This window comes from Canis lupus, chromosome 23 (assembly GCF_011100685.1).
Source record: "Canis lupus familiaris isolate Mischka breed German Shepherd chromosome 23, alternate assembly UU_Cfam_GSD_1.0, whole genome shotgun sequence".
NCBI lineage: Eukaryota > Metazoa > Chordata > Mammalia > Carnivora > Canidae > Canis > Canis lupus.
The window spans coordinates 35,336,072-35,352,372 of record NC_049244.1 but is presented as its reverse complement, the minus strand read 5'-3'; the positions used below and the strand labels follow the sequence as shown (position 1 = coordinate 35,352,372).

The 16,301-nt window shown below is 42.6% G+C and overlaps 1 protein-coding gene across 7 annotated transcripts in view; it reads right to left on the bottom strand.

The window, feature by feature from the left end:
• FAIM (Fas apoptotic inhibitory molecule) overlaps positions 1-6,109 on the bottom strand; it is a 28,351-nt gene extending 22,242 nt beyond the window's left edge. For 2 of the 7 annotated variants that reach the window (XM_038571027.1, XM_038571028.1), the window contains exons 1-2: positions 5,900-6,109; positions 1,087-1,145 (exon numbers count right to left, since the gene is read on the bottom strand). In XM_038571027.1, the coding sequence (XP_038426955.1) occupies positions 1,087-1,145; positions 5,900-5,947 (107 nt within the window). In that variant the 5' untranslated portion in view covers positions 5,948-6,109. Of the gene's footprint in view, positions 1-1,086; positions 1,146-5,482; positions 5,563-5,899 lie in introns of those variants that run through there. The other 5 variants (XM_038571029.1, XM_038571023.1, XM_038571024.1 and 2 more) reach the window with 5 other exon arrangements.
• Between the last annotated feature and the right edge of the window lie 10,192 nt (positions 6,110-16,301).

Sequence of the window (16,301 nt, the reverse complement as noted above, 5' to 3'; positions counted from 1 at the left end):
TTACAACTGGCCAAGTACAGTAAGCAAATAACCAATGAATCTTTCCAACATGAAAATATCAGATTTTTTTAAACCCCTAAAATTACAAGATATTAAAGTGACAGTACCTAAAAATTTCTACTCACAGTACATATAGCTATCTTCTCCCTCTTATGCACTCTTCCTTTAAGATACAACTACTATAAACAGGTATATAGTCGGATAATTCCAAACAAAGTCACCTTAATATTAATAGGATTAAGAACCTATCACTTTATCTAGGATAGTATTCTAAGCTGGGCTACAGAATAATGCTTAGAAAGGTCAGTAAAAAGTCTCTGCTTCTCCCCGTTATCCCCATTTTAAAAAGCACAGTATTTAATTCTGGTTTTTCTTTTTCAGATCCACTCACTCCAAAACAAGAAAACTCCCCAAACCTTTCATACTTAAACCAGTTAGGATTCATTTTAACAAAAAAGGTTCTAATTTATTATACTGCGAAAAAGAGAAGTCATAGAATTAATGTCCTATAATTAAAAAGATAAAAATATATGGAAAATGATCATTCTTATCTTTACTATAATAATCTTATAAAAAATAAAGGATTGTTTTGTCATAAGTTTCTAGCACAATTTAAATACATATTTATATTAATATTTTAATATAAAATATATATTTATCATATCATGCCCTATTAAGAATGCCATATATTTTATAATGTAATATCTGTATGAAATATGTTTTAAGCCTGCTCTCTTAAACTACATCTTACTTTTTATTCACTCTAATGTCCTTTGTGTACTCTAAATCAGAAATGGTAAGTGAATGTTATATTATTTTGAAGTGATTGCCGAAAACTTTGTGCTAAGGCAGATTTGGAGATCTTACATCCAGGCCCTATGGGAAAAGATGTGTTACGTTAGGAGCCACTTAAAAGGTGTTTAAATCACAGAAAAGCAAAACCATGCATTCTGCAACTTTACAAAATGTGTCCTTAACAAAGTAGCCTGGATAAATCACTCCTGAGTGATTAAAACAATTTTGAAAGTTTCAAAAGCTAGTTTTGTTTTGTTTTGTTTTGTTTTTTTTGCCATGCAAGACATTTACCTTTCATCATCTTCAAAGATAGGACTGTCATCTCCAGATGCCATGGTTGGCAAAATAGTCTTTAATCCAATTAGCAGCCAGGAAAGAAAAAAGCAGAATTGCAGCAAAGAAAGATTGAGAGCAACAAAGATAACATCTGCAAAGAGTTTTTTTCTAAGTTTGCAATCCATTTCTCAAATTGCATGGAGTTTCTGATGAAACAGCTTTTACATACAATAGAATTGCAATCTCCAGGTTTCAGGAAAAGAAATAAAGTCATGCAAATTGGCTAATCATATTTTCCCTGTTAAAAATTTATAATTTCCTAAAACCAGAGCATAAACTCTAGTTTAACTAATTTCAAATATGATACCATATCAGAGCTGCAAGAGACCTAGAGGTCCTCTGGGTCTCGTGCTTCTCAAATTGAGGTATAAGAAGCCCCAAGGGTATGAGGCAATGAGTCAGGGAATACATAAAACTCCTGGATAAACAGTACGCATCTTCAGGAAGCATCTATGTTACAGGATGGTAACAAATTTAAAATGCAATCTTAATATTAAATTTTAGAAGGATATATATTAAGGTGGAATATGTAATTTAAAAAAATATTTTAGGGGCACCTGGCTGGCTTAGTTGGTAGAGTATGTGACTCTTGGTCTCGGGGTCGTGAGTTCAACCCCCATGTTGGGGATAGAGCCTATTTAATTAAAAAAAATTAAAAATTAAAAAAAAATTTTAGATACCTTCAAAGAAATGACAAGTTTGCAGAAAGCAGCCAAGGATATGCTAGTTTGCTTTCCAACAGCAAACTTAATTTACCTACTTACTCAAGCCCATTTAATTTACTAGTGCCAACAATGAATTCACAAAAGTTATGTGGTTTGCTCAGGTCACTAGTGGGGCCTGAGTCAGAACTAAAGCCCAGTACTCCCATGCAATTACCTCAGAATTAACTGGGCTGTAATACTAATTAGATTTTACTAAAATCTGAAGCACACATATGTTCACACATGCATAGGAAACCCTCCACATTTGGAGATTTGAGATTAACAGCTGCCAAAACTACTGAAAAATAGGTTCAACTATTTTTTGCTGCCAAGACCTACTCTGGTCTAGCCCTCTCCCTTTAGATGCCCAAGGGCGCTCCTCTCCTTGTTAAAAATGGGAGATTGCCAAACTTCTTTAGCTGAAAACAGCCAGAAGCGTATTTAAAAGATGCAAAAGAGATTAACATTGAGAAAAGCAATCCAGCAGGCAAGGAAAACATAGTAATTTCAGAACAAAAATTAAAGATTCAAATATTTTGCACCTAAAATAAATCCCTCTGTTTTGGGAGCACCTTATAAATTTGTGAATTTTTCTAGTCTTAAGAAGCCCTAGGGTATCTCCTATGAAAGTGGAGGGTATCCTGCAACTATAAAAGCAAAGAGAATACACAGCAATAGAAGAAGCCAAATAGCATGATATAAAAATTTGGATAAGCCATCCTTTGCAAATCAGAGTGGTCTTAGGGATTTCATTCAAATTTTGCTTTGTAACTTTTAGAGACCCTAGAAACTTCAGTAATCCAGCATTCAAACTTGAAAAAAACTGCCCAGTTTTCCATCATAAGGAACTTCATTATTATCGCACTACAATAAGGCATGGTACCATCTTAATTATTATAACTTTTCATATGAAAGTATAAAAGACAACACAACAAATTAGAAAGGAAATTAGAAATCAAGATTACATTTATTTCTTGAAAAATTTCCCTAAACTACAGGCATTCATCTATTTATGGAGTATCTATCTAAAGTGCTGAAAAGTTTTGGAAATAGTGGCTGCACAAAGCTGTGGATGTCCTTAATCCCACGGAATTATACATTTTAACGATGGTTAAAATGGCAAATTTTATGTCATATGTATTTTACCACAACTTAAAAAAGTTAATATTGCAATATACAAAGACATTGAATTGTACACTTTAAATGGGTGAATTGTATGAGGTATGTGAATTATACCTCAACAAAGTTTTTATTTTTAAAAAAAGGAAAGACCTAGGTGCCCTGCTGGTAGTGTTTTTTGGAATGTGACTATATCTATAACCAAAAGATGATCACAACTGTCCTTGTCCCCAATATCTGCCTTACTCAATTAAAAAATGAGAAATATGTCACACATCTCTAAGTTACAAATTGGATTAATAAACACATGTCATACTCTAAATTCATTCACCATGCTAATAGTTATCAGTCACTTATGTGCCAGGCACTGAGCTGGACACTAAGCTCAAAGTGAAGAGCTCTAGAAAAAAACAAAGGATTACCACGTAGCCATGGGAGTGTCCTTGTAAAGAGAAGCAGTAAGGGACAGAAAGGGTCCACAGAGAAAGGATCCTAGCCCTACCCAATGGGTGGGAAGGCCAGAGGAGACTTTTGTTTAAAACTTGTCATTCTTTTTTTTTTAATTTTTATTTATTTATGATAGTCACACACAGAGAGAGAGAGAGGCAGAGACACAGGCAGAGGGAGAAGCAGGCTCCATGCACCGGGAGCCCGACGTGGGATTCGATCCCGGGTCTCCAGGATCGCGCCCTGGGCCAAAGGCAGGCGCCAAACCGCTGCGCCACCCAGGGATCCCAAAACTTGTCATTCTTAAATCCTTAAACAATATACTTAATTTCCAGAATCATGCAACCAAACTGAAAAATGATCATTACAAAGAAAATTCCCTCTCTTTTAGCACAAAATTAAAAAAATGTAAATGAAGGAGCATCTTGGTGGCTCAGTTGGTTAAGCATCCGACTCTTGATCTCAGCTCAGGTCTTTTTTTTTTTTTTTTTTTTTATGATAGGCACACAGTGAGAGAGAGGCAGAGACATAGGCAGAGAGAGAAGCAGGCTCCATGCACTGGGAGCCCGACAGGTCCCCAGGATCGCGCCCTGGGCCAAACCGCTGCACCACCCAGGGATCCCTCAGCTCAGGCCTGAATCACAGAGTGGTTAGTCCACAGGGTGGTGAGTCCAAGCCCTGCTTTGGGGCTCCATGCTGGGCATGGAACCTACTTAAAAACAATAATAATAAAATAAATTTTAAAAATTAAAAAATGTAAATGAAAGTCAGGGTGGAAAAACAAATTCCATTTATTTTCACTGATGAGCTGATGTCACTCGAAACTCTTTACATGCCTTCAAAGAAAGCTTTTTGAGTGTCTAGGCATCAGCATAATCTTTTAAAATCTATTCGCTAGCAATCGAACGATCATGTTTCAGAGTAAGACAACCATTAAGGGCAGCCCGGGTGGCTCTGGGGTTAAGCACCTGCCTTCAGCCCAGGGTATGATCCTGGAGACCTGGGATCGAGTCCCATGTCGGGCTCACTGCATGGAGCCTGCTTCTCCCTCTGCCTGTGTCCCTGCCTCTCTCTCTTTCTCTCTGTGTCTCTCATGAATAAATGAGTAAAATCTTTTTTAAAAAATTTTTAAAAATTATTAAGATATTCATAGTTCCCTTTTCAGCAACAGCTCTAGGTAAGGCCAATCACAAAGGAGGTCACTCTTCAACAAACAGGTGTTGCCACTGTACGCCCAGACCCATGTGAAGCCTTGGGACCTCCAGCAAAGTGAGTCAGGAAGCTCCAGGAGCCAGATGTCCCCCAAATGCCACCGGAGGTATAAGAACTGATAACTTGGGCAGCCCGGGTGGCTCAGGGGTTTAGCGCCTGCCTTCGGCCCAGGGCGTGATCCTGGAGACCCAGAATCGAGTCCCACATCAGGCTTCCTGGATGGAGCCTGCTTCTCCCTCTGCCTGTGTCTCTGCCTCTTTCTGTGTCTCCTGAATAAGTAAGTAAAATATCAAAAACAAAAAAACAAAAAAAAAACTAACTTTTCCGAGGAGCATTTTTGCATCCGCATAAACCACAAGCCTTATGAGAGATCCACTCTAAACAAATAATCATGCTCAACACACTAGACGTAACAGTGCTCAACGAACTGCCTTTTGTACTGGCTGCAAACTGCAAACCACCTGCACCATCACCAGCAGGGGGGAGCCCAAGAAGTAGATCACGGGGCCGTCCCCCAAGACCCTGCACGCCCAGCCTGCGCCGGGCCGGCCTGGACGCTGCGGTCAAGGCCGCACACACGAGCGCGGTCCCGCGCGGCCAACAGGAGGAGGACGCGGAGGGACACACAGCAGCTGCCCGCGACGCGCTCTCCGCGAAGAGGCCGAAGTCCCCGCACGCGGGATCTGGGCTGCGCAAGAGACCGGCCGGCTCCGCGTCCGGGGGGAGGGGCTGCAAGGCTGTTCATTACGCTAAGATGCTGGGCCTGACCAGGATGGGGCGACCCGCGGCCGCCCCCGCCCCCGCCCCCGCCCCCGGCTCGGCCGGCCCCCGCTGACGCCCGCGAGCCCCCGCCCTGCCCGCCGCCTCACCCTCCGGGGCTCGGGGTCCGCGCGGCACCGCCCGCCGCCGCCGGAGATGGCGGCCGCCGCCGCGCTGCGTGCAGCGGGGGCGCCCGGGGCCGCGCGCAGGGGCTTCTGGGGGCCGCGGGGCGCACCTGGGCCGCCGGGCGCCGCGGGAGGCCGCGGGCCGCGGGCCGCGCCGCTTCCGCCGAGCCCCGGGCGCCTCCTGCTCCGAGGCTGAGAGCTCGGCCGCCGCCCCGAGCGAGCGCCGACTCTGCGGCGCTTCGGGTGCCCCCGCCCCCGCCCCCGCGGGCAGCGCCAGCCGGGCCCTGCCTCGACCCCCGCCCGCCCGAAACCTTGGGGCCGCGGCCGCGTCTCGCCATCCCCGGTGCGGCGCCGTAGCGGGCGCGGGGCCGGACGCCGCGGGAACCCGGCGCGAAAACTGACCGTGCGTCCGCTCCGAAGCCACCGGGCCGGTGACCCCGATAAGGGCATGCGCCCCTTGAGATCTCCTTCACGGGTTCTGGTTGCTTCTGTAAAGACCCAGCAGCGCCTTAGGGCGGGTATCGGGCCGTGCAGCTTCTCCGTGAGAGCGGCGTTCCCGGTCCCCGGGGCCCTGCAGAGGCCCTTCCCCCTGCTGGGCACGCCTCCCTGCCTCGGCCCCTAGTCACCCTTGTCTGTGTGGTCGAGCTCGCTCTTAGATATCTTTTTTTTTTTTTTTTTTTTTTAAGGAAAAGTATCCTGGCCCTGAAGACTTGCAGCACTTGGACTTCTTAGCCCATGTCGGAGTGTGCAATTATTTCTGTAGATTTTGCTTATCGTGCAACTTCATAGGGGACTGGAGGTTCTTGATGGCAGGGGTTGTGGCGCTTGGCTCTCGCTCTTGTACCTCCCACACCTGCACAGCGCAGGCTCAGAGTAGGCTCTGATAAATACTTGTTTAACGGATGCATGTAGGGACGCCTGGGTGGCTCACAGGTTGAGGTCTGCCTTCGGCTCAGGGCATGATCCCGGGGTCCTGGGATCGAGTCTCGCATAGGGCTCCCTGCAGGGATCCTGCTTCTCCCTCTGCCTGTGTCTCTGCCTCTCTCTGTGTGTGTCTCTCATAAATAAATAAAACCTTAAAAAAAATAAAATCTTAAAAAAAATAAAGAAGAATGAATGTAAAGAAGGCCTGGGTAGGTTTTAGGTGCCTTCTGATTTTCCCTGCCACCAGCAGACAGGGAAGAAGGTTGTTGAGCAGGGCCATTTGAGGGGGGCAGCGAGTGGTCCCTGTGAAGTGTGTACCAGGTGACAATACACAGACGTTTGAAGGGATTCTGGAGGGGCTCTGAAGGCCCAGAAGATTTGGGAGCCAGAACCTGTGATCCAGGCCTCATTGTGTAATTTCTTATCCCAGCTTGAGGTCTGTGTAAAGAATTGTTTCATCTTTGAGGTTGCTAGAGTCAAGGCGGTTTCTAGATGCTGAACAAGTATGTGAGAGAAGGGGGATAGAGACTAGAAGGGACAATCTATTAATTAGGTTAATCAGTCTATAAAATAATGACTGAATTCTCTTTTTTTTTTTCTTAGGATTTTATTTATTTTTTTCATGAGAGACACAGAGGCAGAAACATAGGCACAGGGAGAAACAGGGACCCTGCAGGGAGCCCGGTGTGGGACTTGGTTGGGAAATTCTGAGATTACCACCTGAGCCAAAGCCGGATGCTCAACCACTGAGCCACCCAGGCACCCCAATGATGACTGAATTCTTAAGCAAATTATGTTCTAAGGATTATGTTTAGTGAGCACTGATTTCTTGTTTGCTACCCTGTACTGAAAGCTCCTCCAAGACAAAGACTTTTCATATTTGTATTTTCTTCTAAACGGGTGTCTTAACAGAGAGTTTTCAATAAATAATTATTGAAAGAATGACTTGCAGGGGGGAAGGTAAAAGGCTTCAAAGTGGGAATTTCTAGCGATGGGACCAGGCTAGTTGAAGACATGTCCCTAATTCCTTTTTCCTAGTCCTTAGTTCTTCTAAAAAACAATCCTTAGTTGTTGGGCTAGGACCAGGAAACCCTGGTTGGGGATACTAATGAAGGATCATATTTTCTTGTAAAAACTTAGAAATCTGGGTATCCTTTATAAGACCAATAAGGTGTAATTTATTGGATGCTTGCTATGTCCTTATATATTATTGCCTGTACTTTTCACAACAGCCCAGTATTTATATTACAGAGGGACCCAAAGCCTTCAGAAGTTGCAGGGCCAGTGATGCCTGGGTGGCTCAGTGGTTGAGCATCTGCCTTCAGCTCAGAGTGTGATCCTGGGGTCCTGGGATCAAGTCCTGCATTGGGTTCCCCTCAGAGAGCCTGCTTCCCCCTCTGCCTATGTCTTTGCCTCTCTCTCATGAATTTAAAAGGAAATTGCAAATTGCAGGGCCAGCATATGGAGCCAGGCCTGTGGGATTCAAAAAGTTCATGTTAACGGGGCCTATTATTACAAAAGTGTTAATTGTGCTTGAAAAAAACTCTAAGCCTTTCCTTAGAGGCCTGGGAAGCTCCTCTGCCCAGGGCCCACAGAGTACATTCAAGAGGTGCATTCAAATCTGCACCACAAATAGGCAGTGCAATCTGATTCCTCAACTGGCTTATACTATGCCACTATTTTCTCTTTGAGTATAATACTTGGAATTTCTGAGATACCTGGTATAATTTCTGAGATGCCAGGAACATGCCATTTTTTTACTACATTTTCCACCTACTCATTCCCAGGGCCCAGGACACTGAAGGTAGCGATAGTTACTTGTTATCAGACAGAATTGTTATGGACACTAAGTCTCAAGAAAATACCATGAAAGGTATTGAACTTAAGTATAAAATGTATTCATTCAAGCAAATCCTGCTTTTGACTTGACTTTTTTTTTTTTTTTTTTTATTCTCAAAGTAATCTCTATGCCCCACATGGGGCTCAAACTCACAACCAAGAGATCAAGAGTTACATGTTCTACTGACAGAGCCAGCAAGGTGCCCCATGCTTTTGACTGTATCCTCACACTCAGATTATTTCCTTGTTTCCCAGGAAGTACCTAGATCTGTTCTTACCTCAAACTATCTCTCACCAATTTGCCCATTGACATCAGTGATTGATTGACTAACTTTTTAAGATTTTATTTTTAAATAATCTCTATGCCCAATGTGGGGCTCAAACTTCCAGCGCTGAGATCAAGAGTCACATACTCTACCGACTAAGCCAGCTAGGCCATCAGTGATATATTTTAAGAGAGCAGCTAAAAATGTTTTCATTCACCATTCTCTGTGCTTTCATTTGGCCTCCTTTTGAAAAGGGAATTGTTAATGCATTGACTGGTTTTCTTTTTTTTTCTTAAAGATTTTATTTATTTATTCATAGACACAGAGAGAGAGGCAGAGACACAGGCAGAGGGAGAAGCAGGCTCCATGCAGGGAGCCCGACGTGGGACTCGATCCCGGGTCTCAAGGATCACACCCCAGGCTGCAGGCGGCGCCAAACCGCTACGCCACCCGGGCTGCCCATTGACTGGTTTTCTGAACTTACTTTTTAAACAACATGAATGGAGATCAAAATAAAAGGGAAAAGTTACTTAGTCTGATACGAACAAGACTAAAATTTTCCACATGCCCTTCCAGTATTGGTCCAGCTTGACTACCAGCGGTATGTTTAAAGGGAGAGGCACTGGTGCTTTAGAAAGAAGCCCAGGGCCCAGAATTATGGCCTCCGAGGATTGTGTGTCAGAACCAATGCCAGTACCCACAGTCTCCCGCTGCTCACCGGGCTGCTGCTCCTTAGGCATCTTCCCCCTCAGCCCAAGGTGGCTGTGGCTCTACCTACACAAAGACAGAAAGTGGAGGAGTGAAATAAGGTGATTTTGTAGAACTTGAAACAAGAAAAGCTTGACAATATCAGGAGAATATCAGCTTTGGTTTGAGTCATGTGGAGAGTGGGGTTTGTAGATACACCCTTAATTAGAGCAAAGAGCCAAAGGAAGGCAGTACAGACACATGTTCCAATTGGTTAAGATTTGGTAAAAATTGGGAAAAGTTTGTATCATGTTTATTTAGAGAAATGTAAAAAGCATAGGAAAGTATAGAAGATAATAACCATATTCCTGTGACTTAGAATTGACTGACCATCATTAAATACTGGCTCATTGAAAATTTTCAATGGAAAAAAACATTGCAGATAAAACCCTATTAGGATTTGCAAATCCAACACCATTACTAGCTTCTCTTACCCCAAGCCAATATGAACATGAATTTGGTGCTTCCTTCTGAGTCCATGTTCTATAGTTATGTAGAAAGTATATATATGAATAACTCAAGCCTGTTAGAATGGCTATTATCGCTAAGAAATAACAAGTGTTGGCAAGGGTAAGGAAAAAAGGGAACACTTATGCACTGTTGGTAGGATATAATTTGGTGCAGCTACTGTGGGAAATAGTGTGGAAGTTCCTCAAAAATAAAAATAGGGGTGCCTGGGTGATTCAGTTGGTTAAGTGTCCGACTCCTGATTTCGACTCAGGTTATGATATCAGGATTGTGAGATAGAGCCTTGAGTTGGGCTCTGAGCTGGATGTGGAACCTGCTTAAGATTCTTTCTCTCTCCCCCTACCTATCCCTCTAAAAAAAATAAAAATAGCACCACCATATGATCCAGCAATTCCACTTCTGGATATTTCTCTCTCTCTCTCTCTCTCTCTCTCTCTCTCTTCTCTCTCTCTCACACACACACACACACACACACACGAATACTATTATTTGGCCATAAAAAAGAAGGAAATTCTGCCATTTGTGACAACATGGATGGACCTGAAGGACACTATTCTAAGTGAAATAAGTCAGATAGAGAATGACAAATATTGTATATGGCTCTTACAGGCCGGGAATCCAAAAACAAAACCAAAAACAAACTCAGTGAACAGATCGGTGGTCATTAGAGGTTGAGGGGGAGAAATGGGTAGAGGGAATATAAAATCATTTAAAAAATAATAAAGGAGTTTTGAACTATCGCACTTTGAATTATAAACTGTCAATTTATTATTGGTAGTGTATTTAGCTTGTCTCTACTGTTTTACCTTTGCTTTCTATCTGTCCCACCTTTGCTCTGCTTTTTGTTCTCCTTTCTTCCATTCTTAAAAGTAGCCTGAATTTTTGTTCTTGTATTTCACTTATTCTTTCTACTGGTTTGGAAGTCATTGACTCCCCTTTCACCTTGCAATCAAGTTTTATTTGAGTCTGTCCTTTTTTTAAGCACACACATTTGCCTTCATGATCATTATACTGAATTATACAATGATTGTGTAGACTTATCTACATGGTTATCATTTTTTTCTCAACAATCGTTGCATCTCAGACTTGCCTTCTTTGATCACTTTTCTTTCTCAAGTACATACTTAGAACTTCTTTTAATGTAGGTCTATGGTGATTTTTTAAAAAAGATTGACTTATTTTAGAGAAAGAGAAAGAACATGAGTGGGGGGAGTGACATAGGGAGAGGGAGAGAGAATCCTAAAGCAGACTCCCCACTGAGCATGGAGCCCCATGTGGGGATCAATCCCAGGACCCCAAAATCATGACCTGAGCTGAAATCAAGAGCCAGCTGCTTAACTGACTGACCTATCCAGGTGCCCTGGTCTGTTGGTGATTTTTTTTTTAAGATTTTATTTATTTATTCACGAGACACACAGTGAGAGAGAGAGAGAGAGAGAGAGAGGCAGAGACACAAGCAGAGGGAGAAGCAGGCTCCATGCAGGGAGCCTGATGTGGAACTCCATCCGGGGTCTCCAGGATCACACCTTGGGCTGAAGGCAGCACTAAACCGCTGAGCCACCCGGGCTGCCCCTATTGGTGATTTTTTAAAATTTTATTTTGAGATAATTGTATCTCGGAGCTAGGGAGAGTCATTGACCTGGAACCACTTTAACATGCTTCCAGAATCCTATTGAATGCAAGAATCTTGGACTCAGTTCTCTCAACCTGCTCCTGGCTCTGCCAGCACTCCTGATTGGGCTGAGTAAGCATTTACTTACAGGTAACACCCTTCTCTAAATTTGTACCCCTCGTAGCTTTGGGTTTGGCTCAAAAATTTTTTTTAATCTCCTTTGAGATTTTGCTTCCTGGAAAACCAGCACTAAAATAAAAATTATGTTTTGTTTTAAAGCAAAAAAAAAAAAAAGATGTAAATGAGTAAATGTTCTTCGGCATGATAGAGTCCTGCTTTAAAAAATTGTTTGAGGGACACCTGGGTGTCTCAGTTAGTTAATCATCTGCCTTGGGATCACATCATGATCCCGGGGTCCTGGGATCAAGCCCTCCATTGAGCCCTGCATCAGGCTTCCTGCTCCGTGGGGAACCTGCTTCTCCCTCTCCCTCTGCCGTTGCCCCTGCTTGTGCACGCATGCATTCGTTCTCTTTCTCTCTCTCTCTCTAATAAATAAATAAAATATTTTTAAAAAATGAAACAAAAAGGTAGTTGAGACATACCTGTCTCACTCAATTGGTGGAGCATGCAACTTTTGATCTCAGGGGTTTGAGTTTTAGCCTCATGTTGGGTGTAGAGATTACTTAAAAATAAAATCTTAAGGGGGATCCCTGGGTGGCTCAGTGGTTTAGCACCTGCCTTTGGCCCAGGGCGTGGTCCTGGGGTCCTGGAATCGAGTCCCACGTCGGGCTCCCCATGTTGAGCCTGCTTCTTCCTCTGCCTGTGTCTCTGTGTCTCTCTCTCTTTCTGTGTCTCTCATGAATAAATCAATAAAATCTTTAAAATAAGATAAAATAAATAAAAATCTTAAATAAATAGGTAAATAATTATTTGAATGGCAACTGGAAATCTGTGTGAGAGTAAAACAGGATTGTTGTAGGGAGCTCATTCCTTGGAATTTGAATCATCATCATCATTACATTTATTCAGTATTCATTGACAGTCTGTCCTGTGGCAAGCGCTGTGGGGAGAATATAACAATGAACAGCACTGACGGTTTTCCCCCTTGTGAAATTTACATCCTAGTGGAGGAGGCATTCACAAGAAATGAGCAAATAGTTTGTGACAAGTTGCCTCCAGAATGGCTCCCAAGGACCCCACTTCCTGGTACTCATATCCTTTTGTAGTCCTCTATTGCATTTTACCATAGTTGGTCTGTGTGGTTAATAGCATAGAGCAGAAGTGATGATATGTGACTGCCTGGATTAGGTTATAAATAAGACTCCTGGGGGTGCCTGAATGGTTCAGTTCATTAAGCATCTGCCTTCAGCTCAGGTCATGATCTCAGGGTCCTGGGATTGAGCCCCATGTTGGGCTCCCTGCTCAGAGAGGAGTCTCCCTCTCTCTTTCCCTCTCCCTCTCCCCCTGCTCATGAAGTCTCTCTTACTCTCTCTCAAATAAATAAATAAAATCTTAAAAAAAAAAAAAAAAAAAACTTCGTTTCTGTCTTAGGTACTCACACATTCTCTTGGATCACTCCCTTTTGGGAAGCTGTCATGTTGTGGGGATACTCAGGTAGCCTGTGGAGAGGCCTGCTTGCTAAGGAACAAACTGAGCCCTGCCAATAACCACATGAGTGAGTTTAGAAGTAAATCCATTAGATTAACCGTGGGCAACAAGCTGATGGCAGCCTCATGAAAGATTCTGTCTAGACCATCCAGCTAAGCCACTCCTGTATTCCTGACCCATAGACAAGATATTAAATGTTTGTCAAGATATTAAATGTTTGTTTTAAGTGGCTATGTTTAGGGATAGTTTGCTATGCATCAGTAGATGACGAATAGACAGATGAAATATACGCAAATTGGAATAAGTGCATACACCAATCTTATGGTAGAGCAGATGCCCATCAGGAGAAGTGATATGGTCAAGCGATTAATGAAATAGGTTTTCAAGCCTGAGTGCTGATTTCATATCCTGGCTCTGCTACATACTAGCTGTGTGATCTTAACAAGTCTTTTTTTTTTTTTTTTTAAGATTTTTAATTTATTTTTGAGAGAGAGAGTGAGAGAGAGCATATAGGGAGAGGGAGAAGGAGGAGAAGCAGACTCCCTGCTGAGTGGAGAGCCTCCATGGGGCTCTATTCCAGGACCCTAAGATCATGAAAGAGCCAAAGGTAGACCTTGACTGACTGAGCCACCTAGGTGTCCATTTTTTTTTTTTTTTGGTGTCCATTTTTTTAAACTATTTATTTATTTATTTATTCATTCATTCATTCATTCATTCATTCATTCATTCATGAGAGACCTAGAGAGAGACAGAGACATAGGCAGAGGGAGAAGCAGGCTTCCCAGAGGGAGCCCAAAGCAGGACTTAATCCCTAGACTCTGGGACCACACCCTGAGCTGAAGGCAGGGCATTGCATGCTCAACGACTGAGCCACCCAGGCGTCCCTAACTTCTATTTTCTAATTTGATCATTTGTAGAATGAAGATAATAAGAGTACTCATGTCAAGGTTATTGTGAAGAGTCAAGAAGTTAGAAAACATAAGTGTGTAACCCAGAGCTTGACACATTTTAAAGGTTCAACTAATATAACTATTGTTAATCTGTACTGATTCTTTTTAAAAAATATTTTATTTATTTATTCATGAGAGAAAAAGAGAGACAGGCTCCCTGCAAGGAGCCTGATACAGGACTTGATCCCAGGACCCCAGGATCACTACCTGAGCCAAAGACAGATGCTCAACCACTGAGCCACCCAGGTGCCCCAATCTGTACTGATTCTTGAGCATTTGTTATTAATCTGTTTGAGCTATTTACTTGTGGTCTTTCATACTGGCAGATGGCTACTAAAGGTGAATGCCCCTGTCAAAATATGACTCAAATTTAGCAGTGCCACTCCACACTATATTGAGCACCTGCTATGTGTCAGGGACAATATAGGTCCTGAAAAAAGTAAGGTAAGATCCATGTCCCCATAGTTCAAGTTCTCATAGAAGAGGCAGGAACAAATGTATTAGTATAATTAAGGATTAATTAAAAACTCTAAATCCAAAAGACTTGTGAATTGGAGACTTTTCAAGACTTCACCAAATGCCATTCATATTTGGCATACTCCTTGTTATGGGGAGAAATTTGATACGTCTATGCCTTGGAGAAAATTTGAGAATCAGTTTAGAAGTTTAGAAATGAAAAGATCTGTTTTAATTGCTAATGAAGCCTATAATTTATACTAGGAAGACAAAGCACAGGGGAAAGCAGTAAACTGAAATGAAGACAGGCTTTGGATCTCAGCTTAAATGTCACTTCCTTAGAGAGGCTCCTCCACATATCTTTGTTCTCTTCCTTCTCTTCATAGCACTTATCATAATTAATGCTTATGTGTGGGATTTTTTAATATTTCTCTTCCCAACTAGTCTGTAAGCACCATGAGGGCAAGAAACACATCTGGTTTACTCACCCCTATAAATACAGCATCTAGTTTAATCCCTGGTATATAACAGGTGCTTAATACATTTTTGTAAGTGAATGTTAAGTGAGTGTTTAGAACCATTAGCATCCTAGTGGATTATTGAAGACACAAAGAAAACTTGAGATCAGGGTGTGTGGCTGGCTCGGTCGGTGGATCATGCAGCTCTTCATCTTGAGGTTGTGAATTTGAGCCCCATGTTGAGTGTAGAGATTACTTAAAAATTAAATCTTAAAGTGTTGACAAGGCTTTGATGGTTTATACAGGGAAATTCCTTTGAAGGACAATGCTATAGAACTTCCTTCCACTTGACACACAAAATCCAGGAGTGATGATGAGGAAATAGAGCGTAATCAGCCTTGTGTTTTGAAAACTGTAAAGAATACTGGTGATCATACATCTAGCATCCATTGTCCTCTTGGTCCTTACAGGACTCCAGTTTTACTCAAGTAGCCATACCTTCACCTTGCAACTTATGTGACTCAAGGAGCACCTGCCCCATTGCCTATTGCAGTTATGGTAACCCCTTTTTCCTCCTGGAATCCAAGCTAAGTCTTCTTCACATTTGCTAGGCAGTTACTGATTGGGAGACAGAATATGTGCCCGTGTGACCTAATTGGCTCAAAAAAAAAAAAAAAAAAAAAAAAAAAAGAAAAAGCCCAAAGGAAAGATTTTAGTTGGAAAAGAAAGTATGTGGTCCTGATTGTTCCTGGTAGACATCTGGAAAATCACTTTATTTTTTTCTAAAGATTTTATTTATTTGAGAGAGAGAGAGACAGAGATAATGAGAGAGAGCAGGAGCAGGAAGGAGAGGGAGAAGCAGGCTCCCCGCTGAGCAGGGAGCCTGATGTGGGGCTCCATCCCAGGACCCCGGGATCATGACCTGAGGTGAAGGCAGATGATTAACCAACTAAACTACCCACACACTCTAAAAAATCACTTTAGTGTTGAACCTCCCATGTTTACAGGACAGCAGAGAGACTAATAGCAACTGGGTCCTCAATAACTTGTTGAACCATTGTGTTCACCAACCTTAACGTCTGTTTTGCTTGTGGAGTTTCTGTTATGTGAGATAAACTTCCTTATTGCTTAAGAAGACCGTTTGAATCAGGTTTTCTATTATCTGCAGCCAAAATGATCCTGACTGACCCGTGTTATTTGACCTCCTGGCTCAATTAGGGCAGCTACAGTTAGAAGAGTGGGCAAGTTATACTATTGTCTTGGAAAAGGCAAGCAGCTGGACTCTGTGTTTCGAAGATTGAAAATGAAAATCTGGGGCTGCTGGGATGGCTCAGAGGTTTATCACCACCTTTAGCCCAGGGTGTGATCCTGGAGTCTTCAGATCGAGTCCCACGTCAGGCTTCCTGCGTGGAGCCTGCTTCTCCCTCTGCCTGTGTCTCTGCCTCTCTCTCTCTGTGTCTCTCATGAATAAATAAC